Source organism: Barbus barbus (genome assembly GCF_936440315.1).
Source record: "Barbus barbus genome assembly, chromosome: 11".
NCBI lineage: Eukaryota > Metazoa > Chordata > Actinopteri > Cypriniformes > Cyprinidae > Barbus > Barbus barbus.
In genome coordinates, this window is record NC_136739.1 from 24,150,032 (window position 1) to 24,175,340 (window position 25,309).

Genomic DNA, 25,309 nt, shown 5'->3' on the forward strand with positions numbered 1-25,309 from the left:
TGTTTCCTCCACAACAAAGGAACCTGTACGCCCTGAAGTGAAGTGTCACTTCATGGTGCGGAGGTTGCCAGCGCGACCCAGCCAACTGCACGATTGGTACAGTTCTGGAGTCAGTGCAGGCCTATGCCTCCACAGGGTTAACCCACTCCACCCTGAGGGTCTACGTGGCGGCTACACCAGCCTACCGCACCCTTCTCGGTAGCCTTTCAGTGGGTAGACACACCCCCTAGTACATGTTTCCTCCAGTGGTTGAGGCCTCTGGCCAGAGAGCTTATGCTATGTGGTGGATCAGGATGTTATTACATAGCCTCGAGTCCTCTGCTCTCCTTTGTGGAAAATAAGCTTGACAGTTTATTACAACTAGATCAATCATTTTGCATTTAATGACTTATACGATGAACTAATAATAACTAGATGTTTTGAGGGGTAAGACAATAGCACCAAGAACTATATAATACATTTTGAGTAACATGACAATAGCAACTGATAATGTAGGAAACAGCAGACAAATTTACATAATCAGTTGCATGAATGTAGCAAAGCAATCGCAACTTGTTCAAAAGAATGAGAAACTGTTTTTATGATGTGCACAAGTGACTAGATGATGTGGAGGTTGAACAAGTAGTTTTGAAAATTTCATTTCTGTTCTGAGAAATGCACCAAAGCAACTGAGAAAAACTGTAATATCGTTACAAAAACAAACAAGCAAAACCTTCACTGAGCCCAAACTTTTGGACAGCAGTGTAACTAGCTTCTAACACAAGACAAATGACAACTAAGAAAAACTAGCTGCTAGTCATCCTAATACAACTGTGTCAGATACAAAAAAAAGTCAATACATCAAGTACAGCACATCCACACGCACAGCCAGCACAATTCACTTGGGTCCATACATGAACTTGGACCTCAAAACTATGAACCGAATCAGACTAAGCAGTGACTGGAATCCTCAGTGGCATTAAATTCTTATACTTTAGTGTACTTTACGTACACGAAAGGATAAGAATGTATGTGTGTGTGACATAGATTCCACTGAGAGATGGAGGGAGCATGCCGTTATAAGTATGTGGTTGCACGCAAGCGAGTCCATTGGATAAAGAAGAGGGATGATGGAGACTTGAGATATAGTGAGAAAGATTTCACAAACTTATTTATTCATGCATGACCCATCTGTTTACATTCCAGTCCTGTCGAACCGCGGGCTTTATCTCATTCCTGACTCCTTAGTAAAGAGAACGCTCATCTCCCATAGCTCTTCATCCTCTTACATAACATCACATCACTCTTCAGTGACCCTGAGGTCAAGCTTCTGGTCTGGTTCCATCTCCAGAGGTACATTCTGAGACAATTTGGTATACCAGTCAAGATGTTAGGGCACATCAATTTGTTGTTTATTTTTACTATTTCCCACATGTTAAAGGAATAGTAAAAGCATAAAGACTATAAAATTACACAAATGCAAGTATAGGAATTATGCATTGCTAAAAATTATACATAAATTAAAACTTATTATGTTTTAGTTTGGTTAAAGTAGCTTAACATACTCTAGCCATTCCCTCAACCAACTTTATAAGGGTGCATCCTGGTGCATGTGTGCTAAATGCATGAAAATAAATAAATAAATAAAAATTGTGCCTTTCTACAAAAAAATACAATGTACATAAATCCAATTTATATTTGTCTACAAAACATATCAAGAATGTAAGCATAGGACTTTAGATCAAAAATCATTATAAACTCATTCAAGTGTATACAAACTTCTGTCTGGTAGCGTAAATCCTGTGAAAATCATGCTCTAATATATCTGTCGAACTACATCTACATCTTTGCGAATGGAGAAATTATTCCACCTCATTTTGCAAAAAGCATTTAGATGATGACTGAACTTTTGTTTTTCAGAACAGCATGGTGCACAAACATCTATTTTCACATTAGATACAGTCATAATGTAAATTAATAGCCATGAGCACATAAATAGAATAATGCAGGCTCTGAGAATGAACTGTCATTATCTAATTTCTCCTGAGCAATTGCATCAGTCAGATACGACAGATTCAATAATGTCTATGGAGGCTGTGACTGGTTATATTCTGTAGCCTCAATTGTGAGAGAGGAAGTTCATCCCACATTGTAAACTGATCTGAGCAAATCTGGTCCATTTGCGCAAATGCGTTCCAAAGGGATGGGATCAAGAGCAGAGTAGGAAAGAGAAGCTGACAGAAGCGGTGTTCTGAGTTTCCTCTCTATCGTTCATATAATAGAACCTACTTACAGAGTGAAGGAGTCTCAGGGAGGCACAGAAGGAGTGCAGTATGTGGGTGGGTCTCAATCTCAGTACCTTGAGCTCCCCCATTGTGCCAACATAGTGACGCCAACATCATCAGATGTTCCTGATCCCATGAGACGGCTGGTCCCCCATGAGGCGGAAGCAGTGGAATCCTGCTGCCTCGTGTATCCGTTTAGATCTTGGAAAACAGCAGCAGCAACACAGTGTGCTCAGACAGCAGGCACTGATCTCACCGAAAAAAACACTGTCTCAGGATAGACAGGTTTGGTATCTTGGGAAAAAGTCTAATGCTTTCACAATGGTAGTAGTTACAAAAACATGGTGCAGATAAATGATCTTCATTTATAAATCATTTCTGTGCACTCTGATTCATAAAGCAGTTGTTAAAAATCAAATCGCTGGTGTTCAAAGTTCCTAGTTACAATACCAGTCAAATGGTTTCTGAATTTAAAGTATGAGAGTTAAATAAATATTTTTCCAATTTAACTATATAGTCCAAAAATATCTATAGAAAATTAAAATCTATATACATAAACCTAAATAAAACATAAATAAATGTAAGAATTTTAAATAATAATAATAATAATAATAATAATACATAAAACATAAAATAAAATTACAAATATTATTATATTATTGTATTTTATTTATATATTTTATATGTAGATACATACTACAGACCAAAATTTTGTTATTAGTTTGTTAAGGTTTTTTTTGCTCACAGTATTATGCTGCCCAAGGCTGCATTTATTTGATCAAAAATACAGTAATAGTGAAATATTATTACAATACCAGTTCCAGCATTATTAACAATAAATGTTTCTTAAGCACCAAATTAGGATATTATATTGATTTCTGAAGGATCACGTGACATTGTGTAATGACTGCTGAAAAATTTGCTTTGTCATCACAGTAATAAATAATATTTTAAAATATATCAAAAAGAAGAATACTTTCAGAATACTGATTTTTGATCAAATAAATGCATGAATAAATCCCTGGTCAGCATAAGATATTTCAGAAACTTAAAATTATTACACATTTTTGACTGGTAGTATATATGTATATGACAAGCATAATTTCAACAACGACAGTAATTTTTTTTTTTCAAGCATTTAAAAATCACATAAGAAACAAAACTTTAGTCAAGTGTGTCCAATTTTTGAGTGGTAGAGTACGTCATACCAGGCCATGGCAAATTTCCCTTATTCATAGTTTCACGGAAATGAGGACAGCAGGTGTGTACCCATGGGTCAGCGCAGTGAATAATTCAAAGGGTAAGAATCAGCTTTTTTCACCCCCATCTCAGCCTGGGTAAAGTTGAAAAGGCTCGCCTGAGCTGTTGCTCTCCCCTGCCAACGGCTGCATGTTTGGCACCAAGACATACATTTCTGAGATGAGCTGGCTTTCTGTCAGCCCCATTACACTCCTGGCAGAAAGATGCAGGATAGCTCTAATGGTGTGGGGAGAAGGACAAAAGGAGACTGAGAGAGGTGGCACGCAGGTGGAAGTGTGGACAAAAGTAGAGCGAGCAGGATGAAAAGATGAAGAATGTGTGAATATGATAGGAATGAATGAATAAGAGAGGATACTATACAGACATCAATGTGCTCAGTAACAATGGCTTATTCTAAGAATAAAATGAAAGCATATAATAGAATCTCTAGCTACAAGATGTGATATATAGGTGCTGAAACCCTAACAAAAATGTTCATGGTTGCGTCTGCCAAGAAACTATTGGTTACTGCAGTTTTTGTTACTAAATTATAATTATACAAAACTTCAATTCAGTATATAAAAGCACAAGAGAAATCTGTAGTGGAATCAATTATTTTCTCATTAGATAACAATAAAAATTTAATTAACACAAAAAAAATCTCTTTAATATTTCTGTTATATCACCATTCCAATGTTTTGGGTTGGAAAGATTTTTTATGTTTTTGAAAGACATCTCTTAAGCTCATAAAGGTTGCATTTATTTGATCAGCGATACATCAAAAACAGAACTATTATTACAATTTTAAACAACTTTTTTTATTTGAATTTATTTTCAAATGTAGTTTATTGCTGTGAATTTTCAGCAGCCATTACTCTAGTTTTTTTCCAAGATTCTTCGATGAATAGAAAGTTCAAAAGACCAGCACAATGTAAAAGTCTTTTCTGTCATTTTTGATCAATTTCAAGGGTCCTTGCTGAATAAAAGTATTCATTTTTTTTATTGACCCTAAACTTTTGAATGGTAGAGTAAACTCAAACGTTTTTCATCAATGACCAAGAACTCAATTTTATCCTCAAGAGCTATGAAAAGGCAACCTCTGTAAATGTTTTTTTTTTTTTTTTTTTTGATTTTCCATTTAATGGCTTTACTGTAGCAACACTAAATGTGTTAATTATGGTGCTGTGTTACTTGGTTACAATTCAGGAAGCCATACTTAGTGTTGTCAGGTCAATTCTGTCACCAATGTCTCATTCTTCATCCTTTAACATCAGCCCATTTTAATTCTCTCCCTCTGTGTGCAGTTTAGGCACAGATACTCTTGCAAAAAAAAGCTGGCAAAAGGCTGCTCATCGATTTGGACCCTGCCTCCACTTGTGATGCTCCAGTTAGTCGAAATGAAGAAAGATCGGCCTTGTTTATTCACAGTTTGGAATCGCCCAGGAGAGATACACAGGCGAAGGTGAGATGGAGGAAAATGAAATTGCACCTAATCCTCTCCACTGGGACAGCGGAGAAAACTGCTGCAAATTTAGTAATATCATTGAAACAAAACACTAGACACAGACATGGGAATATGTGAATGGAGTGGCTTATTTAGCTCCTATTTGTTGTACATTCAGATGTGTGCTGGGTATCTAAGGTGAGAGACTGAAACCGACTGATACTCAAATTTTATTCAGTCTTCAACCAAAAGCTGCTTCATGCATGAAACATTATGAGTGGTCTGCAAGCGAGAGCATTCAATAAATGTCTGGTACATCTACCAGACACAGCACAGAGATTACTGGGGGAATAAAAGAGATATATGCAACCACAGCAACAGGTGACAAAGCCACCACAGTCTCATTTCACTGCTTTATTTAGACCTCAGACAGTCCTGGCTGACCTTCTGAGAGGTTTTTAGCTCCAAGCCAGACTAGAGACTTGGTACTTTCGCTAAGGACGCCCCTCGCACTCTGTGTCAGCAATGCTGTTTTCTTTGAAGTCTGTCCAGGCAGTTTTGGGAACTGACCCATTCATTTCAATATCAATAACCATAAGCCAACCCTCTCTAACACCAAAAGGCCTGACAGACAGCCCTAGACAAAGTCACAAAGGCCACATCAAACAGGAATCCTCATCTAGTAGAGAATGATGACCATTAATAAGCACTGTAGGTCTGTCTCTCACCTGAATTAACGAAATGTTGTTTAGATTCAGTCTGAAGAGGTAGTTTCTGCAGATAAAATGAGAGAGATTGAAAAATGTTACATTTATATGATTTATCTGCTGGAGATGCAATGAAAATGTACCATTAATATGCCAAGGAAAATGAAAAATAAAGTGGGGTCCAAAAGTCTGAGACCTCTAGTGAAAAGGGTTCTGTTTTACATTTATATCACCGAATAAAATGACTTTAAATAAATTCTAAACACAAACAGAAGTATGGATATAAGAATCGAAGAAGAAAAAAAAATATATATATAAGATTTTTTTTATAATATTAATTGTACACATTATACAATGACATTCCAATAAAAAATATAAATTATAATATAAACATTTAATATAGAAATATATAAACTGTATTTGTATTGATCTTATTCATGCATCAATCCAAACTTTGGCCAGATATTATATAAAAGTTTTTACCTTGCTCCCACTATAAGTTCATTCCTGGTGAGGTCAAGGGTCAGCTGAGAGTAGTCCCTTACACCAGGATGGGAGAAACTGGAGATCAAAGGACTTAGAGCTGAAAGACCAAAAAAAAAAAAAAAGGTGGGTATATTAGTGATACAGAAGGGAAGTGGCTGCACTTGACAAACCTTGAAAGTTCAAAGAGTATAACATTAAAATCCATTAAAGAACTCCTGGTTTACGGTAACATATGGATTAAGCATTACAAAAATAAAGCTCTGCAATAGAGATCACTAATCTAAGAAAATGTATGTAGTTTCTTCCCATGAGTCCCCAAGAACATGTGAGGAGGAGCAGAGAGCTATGCTCAGAGGTAACTGGGCCTCTTCAAGGAGACTGATCCTAATTCTACATGACACTTAGTCAAAACTCTGCTTACCCAAGGAATCTCAGAACATAAAAGCGCTGTTTGATACAAAGTTTCGCAAATCAAAACAATTTGCCCTGGCACACATTTACAGCACAGACTGGCCCTATTGAAGTGGGAATTACATGAGACAGAAAGGGCATTATGTAAATACAAAAAACACTTGATCTATTGTTGACCTAAATGTGGCTTAGTAAATGGGATTTCACTGTAAAAGGAACCAATAAAAAGATTTGTTATCCTTCCATGCAGAATAGGATCTCTCAGCAGTATTCTGGACATGTCTAGCTAAAATACAGAAATCCTTGCCTAATATTACATAATTTAGTTTTCAAATGTTGTTCGTGTTACAAGTTCCTATTAAATGTCAGGCTCAAGTTTCACTTTCCTAAGAAGTGAAAAAAGCGTTTATGATAAATGGATAGTTTTGAGTTACAAAAACAACTCAAAATCCAATGTAGGCCTACTTCACAAAAAAAGAAAAAGAAATCATGGAATACATGGGAATGCAAGAACTAACAAAAATGTAAATATACGCTGATTGCAATTATCACTTTGAATTTTTTTTCAAAAAGTACAAATTTAATTGTATCACAGGTTGTATCTGCATAATTGCATTTCAGGTTGTTAGAAAAATAAATTAAAATAAAAGATTTTATATAATAAAATAATTGTGTATTTAATATTATTTGTATTATTCATATTGAAAAAAATAAATAATATATCATATTACATACTGTAATTTCTCATTTAGGCACAACATTAAAAGAAATAATCTAATAACAGCAAAATGCGATGTGAATAGTCGCAAACACAGTTGTAGTTTTCTCACACCACAGGTCAAAGCAGCAGTGAAACTGGTTTCTATTAGCAAGACATCCCTAAATACCACTTCATACAGTCCGAATCGGTCCTGGCAGATGGAGTCATCCAGATGCTGGGGTCATCCAAAACAATCTGTCATTCACATGGGAACACGAATTGAATAAATGTGGGGATGTGTCTGCATAGAATATAGAGGAAAAAAATGGGGGGAAAAAAGCTTCTTCAATGCCGCTGAATTAATATATTAACAAACTGAATGATTGGGACCATATGGCTGCTTCATTCAGGCGTTATTTATGGAAAAATGGAAACAAACACAATCTGTACTAGAAGCCTACCTCTTCCACAAGCATCCATCTCACCCGTGTTAAAATGTGGTTATGGCCTTTGATGACTCTGATAAAATGAGTTCAGAGAGAATCATAGAAAATATTATTGGATATCATACATCAAGAACAGCTGTCTTACACACAGTGATTAATGACTGAGAAGGATAAGACAGAGTCTTTTTCTTTAAATATATATATAAAAATTGTAGCGCAAGCTTGAAGCTTATGGAGTTTATTGATCTGTTACTGTTGGTCAAAAGTGAGACAGCTCACAGTCTATAATATAATGTAGAGGTTCCCAAACTCTTATGTCAGCAAACCACTGTGACCCAACTTATTTAAAAAAAAAAAAAAAGGTTGGTAAAATTTATCTTTGATGTAAAAAAAAGTTTTAAAATAAATATGGTCTCACTTCATGAGGCAGTTAAACCAGTATCAAACCAGTAATGACCTGCATAGCATTGCTTGGACCACAATGAAAATCTATGCTCGTTTACTGTATGCTTGCCTTTTAGTCTGGTCCATGAAGCATAAAACACATGCGCTGACAAATCGCTTAGATTGTGCAGGTTGAGGGACTGTGACGATAACCTCAGAGTCACCTGAGTTACCCAAACCACACCGGAGTTAAATGTCAGGCGCAGCATGAAAAAGCTGATCTTTGCAGAAACAAACAGACTCAGCTGTTCCGCCTCTAATCCTGCAGGGCTCAGATCCTTCACCTACTAAACCCTCATGACATCAACCACTCCAATTCCTTTTTATAGTACTTTTAAGATAACCAACAAAATGTGTTTGCATTAGTGCAGTAAGCGTTGAGGTTATCTGAATGTTTGTTTACAGGAGTTGATCATAAAGCGCCCTTTCTAACGGACTTCTAAGCCTCAGTGAGTTTTATATAAACGGTGGTTTTATATGCACGGACAGCTCCCACACATCATCAAGCCTGCCTGGCGTCCAGCAATCCATATGCAATAAAAAGGGATAAATATGAGGGCTGGGCCAGAATAGGGTTGATGGACGATTATTGCTTTTTTCCTCACCAAACACGCAGCGGAAGTGATTAATGCGTTAGCCAGCAGATCCGAGGGACAAGAACAGATTCAGAACAGTCTGCCTCCAAGATGCTCCTGAGGACATAAATCATAATCATTATGTTCTTTTGTTCTCAAAGATTTACAGCTGACTGGTTCTTAATGCTATACGCAGAGAGGATGACAGAAGGGGTGGTTTTGGCTATGCTGCTGCAGGTATTGATTGCAAGACCGCCATTGTTAAGCTAAAAATCACACAAAGTAACCAGGCCCTGATTGAACCTGCAGACTTTCTTTGCTTATAAGAGGGGGGTAATGTCGGAAATGGATTTAAATATGGCTTTAAACACGGCCGAGGGTACTACACTCTTACTGGCAGCTATAATCAAATTTGCCAAATTTTTAATTAATGAACACGCAAGGGAGGATGTGTAGATTTGAAAATAATGTGAGTACAGATTTAGCAGAAATCTGCCAAGTTTTCTACTTTCTGAGAGTATAAAGTTCACATGTGTTGTATATTTGGTTGCATTGTTATTTTATAACAATGCAACCAAATATACAACAACATGCACAATCTTACATCAATTATGATTAATAATCTGACAATGTGTAAGGTCATAGAAACCCCATATACAGTGTTGTTTTGATCGGGTGAATGTCAGAATCTGTTTAAGGATTGTACACCTGGATTTCTGCCCAGTTCTCCAAATTCACTTTGCATATAAACTCCTTTAGAAGCATTCTGACATTTTTTCAATGCGTGAATGTTTGTTTACATTTTAATATGAAAAAAAAAAATTCACATCTCATGTCAACATGTTTTCTTTAATTATCAGGTTTTGAAAATAAGCAGATTTGGATAGTCATCGCTGATGTGCATGTAAACATAGTCAATGTAAGATTTACTGTAAATGAGAACAATCAATTTTCATATTACTAGCATATTGGCTGTTTATTAGTACTTATAAACCACATATTAATGCCTTATTCTGACCATATTATACATCCCTTAATCATATGCCATACCTAAACTACCTTGCTAACTCTTTATAAACAGAAAATTAGTTTACTGAGGCAAAAGTCATAGTTAAAAGTCAGAATTGGTCACCAAACTAAAGTGACCAAATGTTTTATTTATTTTAAATCTGACTTCAAGATGTCATAAAAATGTACAAACACCTCCAAGTAAAAAAATGTGTTCAGTAATCATTAGTGACACACATCTGCACATAAAAAAATGCAGATGATTAAAATTAAAACAAGGATCACAAAACTACAACACTATGCAAATGAAAAGCTATTAACCCTAATCCACAAACAGCAAGATCATGGGGTTTAACGTTGCCCTAATGTGTCTTTTTAATCATTAAGTTAAAAAAATAAAGCATCATTTCCCTCTATGTTTATGGAATTCATTGCTTTAAGCTTATCACTAAATACAGATATAATTAAACAATAATAATCCTAAATGCGGTTAGGGAGTAGATTAGGGAATATTTTATGCAGTGTGAGGCAGAAAAACGTAATGAGAAATAGTTTTGAAAATAATCAAGATGAAACTAATCCAATTGCACAAAAGCAGCAGTGCTCTCTGGGATCAATATGAGAGAGTGACTATGGATCACCATTGACCGCTGTAGACCCAGCAGCTTCATGCTTCTGTACTGTTACCTTTGATTATAAATAAAGCATATGGGTTCCCAAAGCACATCATGTAAGCACTAGCCCTGTCCTGCGAGAGACACAGTCATCTTGTCTGTATTTTGCATCTCTCCGCTCCAAAGACTGGTCCATCTCTCATCTGAGCTCAGAGAATCTTATCAGAAGATGCAGGCCGGAGCTTATCTGAGCACAGTCTGAATTTGCTTTTGTTTTGTCTTCTGGTCTCCTTCTCCACGTCTGCCGTGTGATTTCCCTGCTGTTGCATACCCTGTTGTCACTGCATGACTGGAGAGAGCCACAGAAATCTAAATCCTCTTATGCAGACTGCACTCTGATTATAGAAATAGGAAGAAAATGAGCGCCCCAAGAAATGCCACGGCACAACAGAGGAGAGGACAGGCAGGGTAAGGGCACTCTGGGGATGAGGCCATAAATCGAGGGCCGGTTCAAGTCAGGCAAAGATCTGAAACAGCACCTTTCACAAAGCCAACGAGAGAAACCTGTGTTGGCAATTTCAAACGGTCATTGAAGCGTAACACGTCAGCATTTACAATAGACAGGAAAGTCCAAGAAGAAGCATAAGGGCTGCTGCTATCAGTTCAAACCACTTACCAAGTTCCATTCCATTCACAATTAGCAAATGTAAACCTTGCACTCCAAGGTAGCGAACACCTCCAACAACTTCTACTTTCTATGTCTGTGGTGACAGAGGGTCTAATAACATGACAGAACGGTTCAGGCATCAATGCCTCTGAAATCACGGACCAATAAGTGGAGGGAGACACATCAGTAAGGGTCTGAAGTTAAAGAACAACACTGTTTTTCTATTTTTTCTTCTCAAGGTCTCCTTAAATGGGACCGGTGGTTAAACAACAGCACTATTACCCACTACAGATTGGTTTCTGAACATGTTCTACAGACGAGACAAACAATCTCAAGACAATTACAATGGCTGGGTGAGTGGAAGGTAGACAATGGCTCTGTGGCACCACTCCTCTCGGGACAGATTACTGTAATTCCAGCCTAACAGGTTAGGACTTTGCATTAGGTTCTCAGCATTGGACATGCAAGGACACACCATACCTGACATTAGCTCTTAAATTGTGCTGTTTCAATGTCGACGTGGCCTATAAAAGTCCAAGATCCAAATCTGGTAACTATAGATGCTGGTTTTATACAACAATAGGTGGAATTTACTAAGGGGCCATTCAGACAGAACAAGTTTTTGCTTTAAAAACATGAGATGCAGGGCAGAGTATTTTGTTGTTGTTTTTTTAAGTTGAACCTAAAAGCCATGTTTTAAGGACAGCGTGTTATTCAAGAGATGCAGCAAAAGTCGCAAATGCAAAAGTCAGACATCATTCTATCCCATCTGCACATAGAGCAACAATATATAAGCAGCATGTTTGTGTTAATGGCCCCTGAAAAACATGACGTCCCAACACCTCAGATGACCCAACACCTGAGAAAAGATGATGCCAACACCTGTGAGGACCTCAGATGATGCCAACTTTGAATAAATATACAAAACTGCCACATTTTCCTTATATTGTAATCATTATGATCACAACATGATTGCCTTAATTGTGTTCTTGTTTCTGCTTGAATACACGTCATTAGCTAACTGCATCATTTATATTATCGTAGAACTGTATATTTCTGCTATAGGGACATTATTTTGATATCACCAACAAATTACTCTTAATTTGTAATGAAACATGCATCTCCTGTAAAGCTGCTTTGAATGTGATGCCTGCATTTAGTTTTACAATATAAGATTATTGTATTTAATTTTTTATGTTTATTTTATACATAATATATAAATAATAGTAAATACAAATAGAGCTTATAATAATGCTAATTAATTTTAAAATTCACAGCGCAGTACAATTTCTACACGTTTTGCCGCTTGTTTCATTGGACTGAATACAGAACAGGTTTTTGCTGAAATACTGAATGTGTTTGTTGAATACGTCTCCAGAAACCTAGTAAGCTCAGCTCAGCATACATGTGTTTGCAGTGATACGTTGATATCCTTTTAGACAGAAAAGGCATGCAGGTGTGATTGTGCAAGCTTAGCTAAGAAAAAAATAAACCAGAACAAATACCTACACCCCCCCCAAAAAAATAAAAAATAAAAAATCCATCCAAATTACATTCCCAGATACCTAAAGTTATCTCAGACTCCTTGTAGTACCAGCCATGCTATTGCTGGTTCATAGATATGCTGGCATTTATTTTAGAGGGGATTGTCACGTAGAACATGCAAGGGAAAAAAAAAGGATTTTCTTTGAAGGAAATAAGTATCAGGTTGCTCTCAATATGGCATTATATAACGACACAGCTTTGGGTTTCTTAAAGTGGTAGCCATATCATGAAAAATAGTCTTTGATCTCTAGAAATAAAAGGGTTCAATGTAAACATACCCAGAGTTTTAAAACTTTTCCAAGCCAAACATACCACCTATTGAATGGAAGCTGCAAAATCTTCTCTTTCCATACTTCCTCGACTTTCTGAAGTCAGATGAATACATTGACACTTGACTGCCCGCATTTGCACATCAATGATGTCTAATCGGTGGTCGGCAACTTGGACCGGCCAGTCGTGGTGAAGTAATATGGAGGAGGTAGAAAAGAAACTGCTATTATTCCAGTTGGAATATAACAAAAAGATATGGAGGTGTCTGATTATTTCAGTCTGACCTAAACTGTCTGTGAGTCACATTTCAGTGAGAATTGTTTTATGAACCTGCCACAATCTAATCCAGCCTTTGCAAAGAGGTTGCTATTGAAAGTCAGGGCAGCAACAACTTTATTGGACCAAACAGAAAACCTGCAACAAACTGTGAAGGCTGTCTCTCATTTCACATGCAAAGAGGGTGTTTGCACAGAATTTAAAGCTACAGCAGCAAAGATTATGCCAACACCTGTGAGGACCTCAGATGATGCCAACTTTGAATAAATATACTGTACAAAACTGCCAAAAACTTTCATTATGATTACAACATGATTGCCTTAATTGTGTTCATTGTTTCTGCTTGAATATACGTCATTAGCTAACTGCATTATTTATATATTGCAGAAATGCATATTTCTGCTATATGGACATTACTTTGATATCACCAACAAATTACTCTTAATTTGTAATGCAGAAACATGCATCTCCTGTAAAGCTGCTTTGAAGCAACATCAGGAAATCCGTTATATAAATAAAACAGCAAAAAAAGCCTATTCGTCAGAGGGTTGAAATAGTCACGTAAGTAACAATAAATTATGACTTTAGAAATGATCAAATAATGTTTGGTATAACCCCATTATTATAATTATATAATTCTTACATATGCAGCACAACATTCTCCTAGTTTATATATTATTTGCAATTTTAAAACAAATAATGCTTTTAATTATTTGTCAGATTTTCCTATTAAAATATAATAATAACAAATATATATTTACTTACACCTGTCACGGTCGGTGGTTGTAGAAATGCAGGCGCACAGCGAGAAGTAACAAAGGAGTAGTTTAATAGCTTCAACACACTTTCAACCATTTACAACATTAATCCAAGACAAAAACAGTGGGAGAACTCAGGACTTATAAAGGGAGTGGAACAAACGAGGAAACAAGGTAATTAATAGAACACAGGTGATGAATATAACTAATCAACAAAACTAGGTCATGAACTAAAACAGGAAGAACCAAATAAGGACAAAAAGGAAACTAAACAAACAGTTCTGTTACAGATATCGCCCCCCTCCCGGAAGGTGCGTCCCGCACCGTAACAGTAACATCGGGGAGGGGGGGGTGGGCGTCCTGGAGGCTGGAGCAGGACCAGGATGGGACAGGGAAGCCTCCAGGACGGATCAGGAGCCTTGGGATGCCATGGCCGGACTGGAGATCCGGGAGTCCATGGTGGATCCGGAGCCTTGGGAGGCCATGGCAGGACTGGAGATTCGGGAGGCCATGGCGGATCCGGGGCCTTGGGAGGCCATGGCAGGACTGGAGATTCGGGAGGCCATGGCGGATCTGGAGCCTTGGGAGGCCATGGCAGGACTGGAGATTCGGGAGGCCATGGCGGATCTGGAGCCTTGGGAGGCCATGGCAGGACTGGAGATTCGGGAGGCCATGGCGGATCTGGAGCCTTGGGAGACCTTGGCGGGACTGGAGACACGGGAGGCCATGGCGGATCAGGAGACACGGGAGGCCATGGCGGATCGGGGTCCTTGGGCGGCCTTGGCGGATCGGGGTGCTCCGTGGCCTTGGCCCTTGGCCTGGCCACACAGACTGAGACTATATGGCCCCCCCCCAAAATTTCTTTGGGAAAGTTCCCCTCTGGGGGCCACATAGGAGGAGAGGGTTCTTGGGGGCGCTCTGGAGGAGCGGACTCTTGGGGGCGTTCTGGAGGAGCGAGCGCTTGGGGGCGCTCTGGAGGAGCGGACTCTTGGGGGCGCTCTGGAGGAGCGGACTCTTGGGGGCGCTCTGGAGGAGCGGACTCTTGAGGGCGCTCTGGAGGAGCGGGCACTTGAGGGCGCTCTGGAGGAGCGGGCACTTGAGGGCGCTCTGGAGGAGCGGGCACTTGAGGGCGCTCTGGAGGAGCGGGCACTTGAGGGCGCTCTGGAGGAGCGGGCACTTGAGGGCGCTCTGGAGGCGCGGAGCTGGACGGAACCAGCGGAGACGAAGGAGAGCAGGACGGGACCAGCGTAGATGCAGGAGGGCGCTCTTGCAGCGCGGACACTTGAGGGCGCACGGGAGGCGCGAAGCTGGATAGAACCATCGGAGACGAAGGAGGGCTGGATGGGACCAGCGGAGACGCAGGAGGGCGCTCTTGCAGCGCGGACACTTGGGGGCGCTCTTGCAGCGCGGATTCAAAGGGGCGCTCTTGTAGCGCGGACATTTGAGGGCGCACGGGAGGCGCGAAGCTGGATAGAACCAGCGGAGACGAAGGAGGGCTGGATGAGACCAGCGGAGACGCAGGAGGGTGCTCTGGCAGCACGGACACTTGGGGGCGCTCTTGCAGCGCGGATTCAAAGGGGCGCTCTTGTAGCGCGGACATTAGAGGGCGCGCTTGCAGCGCGGACATTAGAGGGCGCGCTTGCAGCGCGGACATTAGAGGGCGCGCTTGCCGCGCGGACATTAGAGGGCGCGCTTGCAGCGCGGACATTAGAGGGCGCACGGGAGGTGCGGGGCTGGACGGGACCAGCGGGAACTCAGGTGGGCTGGACGGGACCAGCGGGAACTCAGGTGGGCTGGACGGGACCAGCGGGAACTCAGGTGGGCTGGACGGGACCAGCGGGAACTCAGGTGGGCTGGACGGGACCAGCGGGAACTCAGGTGGGCTGGACGGGACCAGCGGGAACTCAGGTGGGCTGGACGGGACCAGCGGGAACTCAGGTGGGCTGGACGGGACCCTCTTCGCCACAAACGGCGCCACGTTCATCGCCAGTTGCGGCGGTTTCCACATCGCCGCGGGCGGAACATTCTTCGCCGGGGATAAGGCTCCGGCTCGGGGTCGGAGGCTCTCCAGACACCGGATGATGGCTTCTCTCCAGTCGAGATCAGAGGTGTCTGGGAGCTCTCGCTGCTGGTGGAAGGTGAGCCCGAGCCGGAGCATCATCTTGAGTGTTCCATCATCCAGAGTGCTGGCGAGGGCGAGAGGCGCAAACGCCAATATAAAGCTCACTGGGTCCTGGATGGCGTGGGCTAAATCAAAAAATTGCGCCAGTTCGCCCATCTCTTGTTGAGGTCTTGGATTCTGTCACGGTCGGTGGTTGTAGAAATGCAGGCGCACAGCGAGAAGTAACAAAGGAGTAGTTTAATAGCTTCAACACACTTTCAACCATTTACAACATTAATCCAAGACAAAAACAGTGGGAGAACTCAGGACTTATAAAGGGAGTGGAACAAACGAGGAAACAAGGTAATTAATAGAACACAGGTGATGAATATAACTAATCAACAAAACTAGGTCATGAACTAAAACAGGAAGAACCAAATAAGGACAAAAAGGAAACTAAACAAACAGTTCTGTTACAACACCACACTGGATAAGACATTAAGACTATCTTGAATTAGTGTATTAATTTGAAGTATATTGTGTTACTGCACTGCCAGATTGTTTCCACTTGTCTTATTTATTCATATTTAAAATAAGTAAAAAAAAAAGAAAAAAAAAGATACATTGTCTGAAAATAAGTCTTAATGTAATGTTGCATAAGTAAATGCATCTTTTTACATTGGCTTCATTTTTAATGGAAAAGTCAAAAAAACGAATTAAAAACTCAGGAGGTAATTCCTTGAAGTGTAAAGTCTAATTCTTAAGGTTGTAAGTCCCATTCAGGAAGAACCCTGGTGGTCATGCTTTACCATGCTAAATCATCTTAAGAGTATCATTTCCATGGTTTAGAATAGTTCAAAGGCATGTGTGAATCTACAGACCTTGTCAGAGATCAGAGATAGAGGCCCCCAAAACGCCTCAGGTGACTCCACTGAGCAGCTGCCAGAAGGCGTCAATTAAAAAACATTCATCCATCAAAGAACCTAATCTCAAGTTCGGCCAACACTTCCATTGTTGCAGGGATTCCATACCACTGCTTCAACATAAAAGAAGGCATTAAGGTGTGCTGTGGGACTTCCATACCATTGAGAACACATAAAGAGGGATTTTCGAGGTGTGCTATTGCTTACAGTGCAAAGCTAATTGTTCAGCAGCTCTTATCGTTAATGCTATGCCACAGTGCCTTTGCTTCAATGAGCTAAAATGACGAAAGGGAATAGATAACAAATAACAAAACAAACCATAACAAAAACAAAAAAATTAGAAAAACAAAGACAGTACCTTGGTTATCCGACTTTACGATTTACTGCTTGCTTGCAAATTGTAGTGTTTTCTAACTCAGTGAACAAGGCCGTTTGTAATTGCAGTCTATTTCAAGACTATAAAAAGAAAAAAAATTGTCGCTTTGATGGCAAAGCATAAAATGACAAATTTAACGTTTTTTCGGAAGCAATAAACGGAGTTGGCCGCAGGCAATGTCTATATAACCCATGGCTGCCCTAACGTCCAAGTATGTTTCATATATTATATATAGCCCCCCCCCAGACATCAATTCTTTTTGTTTCCCACGAGGCATTATTCTGCCATTTTTGTCATGTCCCTCAGAGAGTCAAAAAACACGCTGCTCGTACTCCATAGGAAAGGCAATAGTCAACAGATCATATTCACTACAAACACACTCTGTTGTCTAAATAAATATGTTCTTGGTATAGAAAACACCTTTGTTCCATGGGTATGGAGTTACCGAGTAATGGGTAACTCGATTTTCTGAGTTATATCAAGGTATGGCTGCACATTCTGTTTTCTTTGTGTGCTAGGACACAGGAGGATAGGAATCTTGAAGAAATGAAAGACGTTTATCTCTTGCTATCTTCAGTATGCTCTATCACTGTCTGAAATGTGTGGATAAGCCAATGAATAAGATAAACTAAACAAACAATGTAGATCTACATTCTGAGCCTGTGTAATACACAGGAACAGTGGGAAAAAAAACAGACTCGCTAGGCTGGGCGCTACATTCCCAAACGCTTTGAATTCCAGCTGTGGACTTTGTCAGAAAATTGTGTACAACGGAGGAGAACATGCCTGGCCACATATTTCAACAAAAGACTAAGAATTGCTGTTAGGGCTGTAGTCAAGTCGACCTTTGTCGAGTCCAAGACCAGGACTATCGAGTCCGAGTCAAGACCGAGTCCAAAGAGGTTTGAGTCCAAGTCAAGTCCAAGTCAAAGAGGTTCGAGTCCAAGTCAAGTCCAAGTCAAAGAGGTTCGAGTACAAGTCCAAGCCCAAGTCCAAATGAGACAGTCAAAACAGAGAAAGAAAAAAAAGCATCTTCTTCAAAACCACATACTTAACTATTGATAATTTGTGTGATACGAGAGACAGCATATCTTCTATTCTAAGATAATGATTTTGCATTATTATTTGTAATGATTTAAAAGCGTGTGCAGCAACACTGTAGGATCAAATTAGGCTATTTTACTTACTTTAGGTTTAGCAATTTCACTAAAGTCACATAAACTGAAGTGCAACTTCACATTTTCAGGATTTTTATTATAGCGTAACAATCACATTCTGGGCTGCCAATGGAAAATATTACAAAGAACAAGCAACATAAGTGTAAATAAAAAAATCAACATGTTCCTATTTTTGAACTTGTTACTTGTTCTAAAGCAGGGTGTCCAAATTCAGTCCTGGAGGGCCGGTGTCCTGCAGAGTTTAGCTCCAACTTGCCTCAACACACCTGCCTGAAAGTTTCTAGTATGCTTAGATTAGCTGTTTCAGGTGTGTTTGATTAGGGTTGGAGCTGAACTCTGCAGGACACCAGCCCTCCAGGACCAAGTTTCGAGACCCCTGTCCTAAAGAAACCATAGTACAATGTAACCCTCCCAAGCAAGGCTGTGTAGCATATACCTTCAGCTCTGTGTGTCTGTGTGTGTGGCCACGCATGCATTTGTTTGCGGTTTACCTTGTAAAGCTAGTTGCCTTAATATTTTAAGTTGGCTCAACTTTTTTTTTTACAGTGCACGTGTCATACTCGCAGGGACAGTATGCTTGGAAATAATATTTCATGTCTTCCATTGCATTCGTTATTTGTAGTGCGCCAGCCACCCAATAGCAATAGCTTAAGCTTTGTGCTTTTAGTGCTTTTAATATAAAACAAAGTTTTATAGCGAAACACAAATTATGTGTCTTACAATAATGTGATTTTCAAGCTCTTTAATGTGGCATGACAGATAGCTGTATTTATGTCAATCAATTAATTAAATTGTGAAATTTTCACCATCTACTCCGCAAAAACGTCTGTGGCGTCCAAACTTTCATTCCTCACACAGCCTGTTTAATTAAACAGCAATAAAACGTTCTAAAGGTTGAAGTGGACTCAAAGTTGTTAACATAAGTTATATTGTTGTCTTAAACGTTAAGTGACTATTCACAAACTGTTTTATTCATGGTATAATACTGTAAATGAGGACATTATATTTAATGTCTTCCATTCATTATTTGTAGAGCGCCAGCCACCCAGCTTTGTTGCTTTTACACACAGCTCAGCATTAAAATTCTGTCAGTTTTATAACGAAATACAAATTATAAATATGTTTTTGCTCTTTATTTCAAATTTATAGCAAGATATAAAAGTGAAGGAACATCATAAGGCATGAAAAAAACAGTTTAGCCTAATTTATAATGAAAATAATGATTGACTCACATGCAGCTTAACAAACACATTATTGTAATATAGCCTACATATTGTTTGTATTTCGCTATAAAACTGACTTTGAAAGACGTGAAAGCTGAGACTTTGGAATATCTCCCGGTGCTCCCAATACGCAAAAGGCTAGAATAGCCAATCTCAAAATATTGTAACTATAATCTTTATTCTCGAAACATTTAGACTTTATTCTCATAGTATTTCGACTTTATTCTCGTAGAATTTCGACTTTATTCTCGTAGTATTTCAATATTATTCTCGTAATTTCAACTATTTTCTCGCAATATTACGACTTTAATCTCGCAATTTTAGATTTTTTTTTTTTTAATGTGGCACTAAAACGCCGTCGTAATATGGCAAAAAAATAAATAAATAAATCTTTATTTTCTCAGAACATTTGACCAGTTTTCGATTTTGTACGATTTTAACTAGTCTTCTTGGAAATATAACTACAACATGATTCAAGCAACTTTTGCTTTATTAACCCTCTAGTTAAAGAAAATTCTATTCTAAGTGCACCACACATGAAGTTGTCATCATGATGTAAATGTTAAACAAATCACTAAATATCTTTGCAGAAAAGATGCATGCAACTTGTACAAACTTTTCTTATGCATATGTTCAGAAGTAATAGAAGAAAATGCTTTAAAAATTCTAATATATATAATAAGTAATTCAAATTCAAAATTACTGAAGGTATAACACCTAGAGTGCTATTATTAACTATAAATGCTCTGTAAAAACAATGAACAGCAGTTTTCAGCCTGTCACCCTGATGCAAACATGAAATATCAGACATACAGTAGTAGTTCTTCACAGGTTTTTTATTTGATTACGCTGCTTTTCCATTGTTTTTTCTATGTAAACATGGACGCGTTTGACTGTTGCACTCGCGTCTCTTGCAGCGTCTCGTGCATGAAACGGCATTCTAAAAACACGGTGCTCTAGTTATTAAAAGATGTTTAACTCCCATCTTCTTGCATTTTTTCCAATTCCATTGCCCGCGTCACATCTTTGTCAGCACAAAAGCACATTCTCTGTGAATGGCACCTAGAGAGCATCACACGTGAGCGGTTAAAAAAAATCACCTAGCCATAGCCACAGTGTTTGCTTATTTTTACTTTATTTACATTTTTGTGTAATTTATTTATTTTATTTTACATCAAGGTGTATTCCGTGCCTCCAGGCTTTATTCGTTTTGCTCTTATTCGTTCTGTTTCTTATTCATTTGGTTCCACAGCGTTTGCTTATTTTCAGGGTTTTTTTTATTTTTTATATTTAAACATTTTGTAAGTTTGTTATTTATATTAGGCTTATAGCATGGTAATGGTGTATTTTTATTCGTTTTGTCAATAAAAGTCCCATGTTTATTGCAGAAAATTTGTCGTTGTAAGTTATAGATAAGCAATTGACGCGGAATTGCGCTAGTGAAAGTAAAATGCACACGGGCATTTATAAGCTATTTAAAAGCGAAGGAAAGTGAGGTGGAAGAGAGGGAAAACTCCAACAAACTTTGTAAAACCAAACTGTATTATGCAACTCGCCGACATTGTGTCTGTGGCCAAAATAAAAATGAATTATGCCTCCACGCACACTTGGAGCCAGGCATATGACGCAGCCGTGCATTTACCAGGCGACCAATGGTATTGCCTGTTCTAGATGGATTGTAAATTAAACCAATTGCATTACCCATTTTCCGAACAAGCCAGCCAGATTAATGGTTTTGTTTTGAAAGAGAAATAAAACATATATAGCTGGACTCGGTCGAGACCAACTAGAACATTTGGCGAGTCCAATGACCAAGTCAGAGACAAGTCGGAGTCCAAACACCAACGAGTCCAAGACAAGTCCGAGACCATAGAAAAGCATCTCGAGTCCGGAATCGAGTACTATAGCCCTAATTGCTGTTATTATCAGCAATTAAAGCTGACTGAGGTATGAACATGCCCTAAAAATATTTGTAGCTACATTTTGTGCCCTTAAAGCATGCTTTGTCAGTTTTTATATGATTCAGGTTTAGCCAACAAAAATATTGCCAATGTTTAGTCATGCAACCAGCTATTTTCTGTAGTATGATAGCAGCAGCTATTTTCAAAATAGTACAGCTTCACCAAGCATTTTTCCAGTTATTGGACATTCTTTCATATATTGAGTTGGTTAAATAAGATTCGTGACACTGATTTGATTAATTTCAGTGGATTAGTGAATCAATGTAAGCATGTTTGTGAACTGATTCTTTTTAGTAAATGACTCACTGGTCAAATAATTCACAAAATGATTTGAGACCATGCCAGTATTCTTTTTTTCCATCCAAATATTTAGTTAAATGCTGTATTATGTGCAATTACATAAAGGTTTTTTATTTTTTACTTGGCACAAATTTATCTTTTTACATTTTGGTGGTAGCTTGTAGTCTAGCAAACTGTTTTTAAAAAAAAGTACTTTGACTGAAGTGTATCTTAGCATTACCAATTGTAAACAGGTTTCTAAAACATTCACCATGATTAGTCAGAAAATCAAATATTCCAGCAACAAAATCACAAATTGGTTGAGCCATTGTTGCTACATTTGACTGGTTGGGATGGCCAAACCAATTAGTGTTTTAATATTGCCATTGAGATATTGTTTTATGTTTTTTACACTTACAGCGATCTCTGAATATTAAAGTAGGATAGGAAAAATATTCTAAGATTGACACCTTCAACAACTTCAAAATTATATTATCTTTTATTTGGCAAGCTAGAATTTCAAAGTAGTTTCCCAACGCATGTACTACAAGAGATTCCTAGAGAGAAGAGAAACATTGATGTAAAGCATGTACTGCGAGAGGCATCAGTGCTCACCTTGAATAGAGATGACGGGGTGCTCCAGGCGGGTACACTCCGGCCTTGTGTGGGGTGCTGAGGTGGGGGAGGGTTCTGTGGGGAGAGGGGGCCTCTGGGATAGTATAGCAGGAAATGGAAGAGTGATGAAACAGAGGATAAGGCCAGGCACAGCCAGGGAAGCCACGGCCCGTGGCAACACTGTCATGGTGACGGAGGCCGACCTCTCCTCTCCTCTAGCTGCCAAGGTGGGCCTCTGGAATGCACCTGTTGAGAGGGGAGAAAGAGATTCATGGACATGGTAAACATACTTTTCTAAGCTTATTTTTTTTGCTATTTCTTTAAGGTATCCATTTTTTGCAGCTCACACACATCTTTACTGTCATATGAGTTGAACAGTTTGGCAATATTGTACTTCTGTCAGGGTTTCTATGAGAGAGGACTCAAATACAGAATAGTGTTGACAGTTTATTAACAGAACAACTGACAGGACAAGAGATGGTGAGGAGGGGAGTGAACACAGTCCAGACAATGGGCAGGGAATGAATGGCGACAGGCGGCCTAGGTGAGCGGCCACAGAGTCTAGTCCAAGATGGCAGTTCACCAGAGAGCAATGACGGCAGCGAAGCTGGAGGCTGAAGGTTAGCAGCGGTGGCCTGACACTCCACACCACTCCACCAGTGTTAATTTCGTTGACGACGACGGCGAAAAATATTCGTCGACGAACCTTTTTTCTGTGACTAAAACGAGACGTTGACGATCTAAAACTAATATCTGATGATAAAAACTATAACGAAATGTATGCGCGTCTTCGTTAACAAGACGAGACGGGACTAAAATGTTATTTGAGGACTACCGGACATTCAAAATACATCCTATAGGCTAAGTTAACTGTCTTGTCTTTCAAAATGTGCGTCTCTGTCATTGGAAAAGGGGCGTTTGCATATCTAGTCTCAGTATGGCAGCCGCAGTGGACGGATAACCTACCAAAACGCGAACTAGCGATCTGAAACAATGGCCTCAGCAACCGAAGGGTTAGGGAGTGGGTGACCAGACGTCCCGTTTTTCCCGGGAGTCACAATTTATTGTCGATTAACTTAAAGTCAGTGAAGGTGCGATAGGCGGAAACGCGCTGATAGAAGTGCTCTCTCTCGCGCACGCTCCACTTCTTCAGTTCTCATACAGCGCGCAATCAGTTCTCAGTGCTCAAATACACACACAGCAGTCCACATGTCTCTCATGTAGAGCATCTCACGGAAATACAGTCCGTTATGGTTTAAGTGAGCTTAAACAGGTGGGTGAAAACTGAATGTATGTCAGTAGGCTATTACATGCATACCTACCGTCTTAAATGGACAGCATTCCTAATTATCTGTCATAAATGTTAACCAACAAAAGATGTTAAATAAATGTATACTTAAGTAAACCTACTGTATCTGAAAAATGAGTTTAATTTATATTTCTACCAAAAAATTTACATTTATTCCAGTTTTTCCAAATTCAATCCTTGATTCAAATTTCTCATAACTAAGCTTAATTGATTTGGTCTAAAGAGAGAAGAATTGATGACTATTTTTGTTAGAATAGCTACTACATATAAAATAGCTACCAAAATAAATGTTGGTAACTGCAGTTTGACTAAAAGTAATGACTAAAAGTTGACAAAAATGCAATGACTTTTCGTCGACTAAAACTAGACTAAAACTATGATAGACTCAAATGACTAAAATGTGACTAAGACTATTAAGCATTTTCGTCTCAAGATAAAGACTAAGACTAAATCAAAAATGCCTGCCAAAATTAACACTGCACTCCACTCCACACTAGTGATGTCACAGACTCAGCACAGGCCTAGCAGCGTGGCAGACCCAGCGAGGGGACCGGTAGACCAGCCTGCAGGACAGGATGGAACAGGACAGGACGAGACAAGACTAGACTGGGGACTGATGTGAGAATAAAACAAATAACAACAAACAGCTAGGTAGGGAATAAGCGGTATCACAGGACTGGTACGACAGAGCAACCAGGCCAATGGTTCATGGCTGGCCAGGGAGGTCTCGGCCCTGGGGAACCACCACCGGGAATGACAGAGGGTGGGAAGGGAGGGATGGGAGCCTGACTGCAGGTGCCTCTAGGTGCAGGGACTCGGAGCCCTCTCTGGGCTAGTTTCGGGGACCAGAACCCTCCGTGGGCTGACCACAGGAACTGGGATGCGCTTACGTGGAGCTGGCACTGAAAGGTGCTCATGAGTAGCAGGCACAGCAAAGCGCTTTCGAGGAGCCGGCATTGGAGCAAACTCAGGGGCTGGAGAGACACTGGAGCTGCTCTCTCAGGAGTGGGCTTGGGAACAGCTTTCACTGGAACGAGTTCGGGGACTGCTCTCTCTGGAGCGGACACTGGACCAGTCCTTTCTGCAACGGGCTCAGGGACCGCACTACCTGGAGCGGATTTCGAAACAACCTCCTCCATAGCAGACTCAGGGAGCTCCTGGACTGGAGTGGACTCAGTGGGCTCCTCTTCGGAAATTTCATACTTGGTAGCCATAGTAAGGGTGGCGAGAATCTTCCTTGTGGACTTGATTAGGTTGGCAAGAGATTCAGAGAAGGCCTCAGCGGCCGTGACTACAGGCTGCATATGGACGACCTCCATGGCTGTGACTGGAAGAGCGGGGTGCTCGGAGATGGCCTCCGTGGCCATAACGGGCTGAATGTGAGCCACTGGAATGGCCTCCATGACCATGTCGTTAGGAGCAGGCCGCTCAGGAACTGCCTCTGGGGGCACAACAGGAACAGCAAGAAACTCAGAGGTGGCCTCCCTGAC

The 25,309-nt window shown here is 39.9% G+C and overlaps 1 protein-coding gene across 1 annotated transcript in view; it reads right to left on the reverse strand.

The window, feature by feature from the left end:
* The window catches only part of LOC306876664 (semaphorin-5B-like), a 149,673-nt gene that overhangs the window by 65,122 nt on the left and 59,242 nt on the right, over positions 1–25,309 (reverse strand). The window contains exons 3-5 of the mRNA XM_079428003.1: positions 22,511–22,756; positions 6,138–6,237; positions 5,676–5,721 (exon numbers count right to left, since the gene is read on the reverse strand). Coding sequence (XP_079284129.1) covers positions 5,676–5,721; positions 6,138–6,237; positions 22,511–22,697 — 333 coding nt within the window. The 5' untranslated portion in view covers positions 22,698–22,756. The remainder of the gene's footprint in view (positions 1–5,675; positions 5,722–6,137; positions 6,238–22,510; positions 22,757–25,309) is intronic.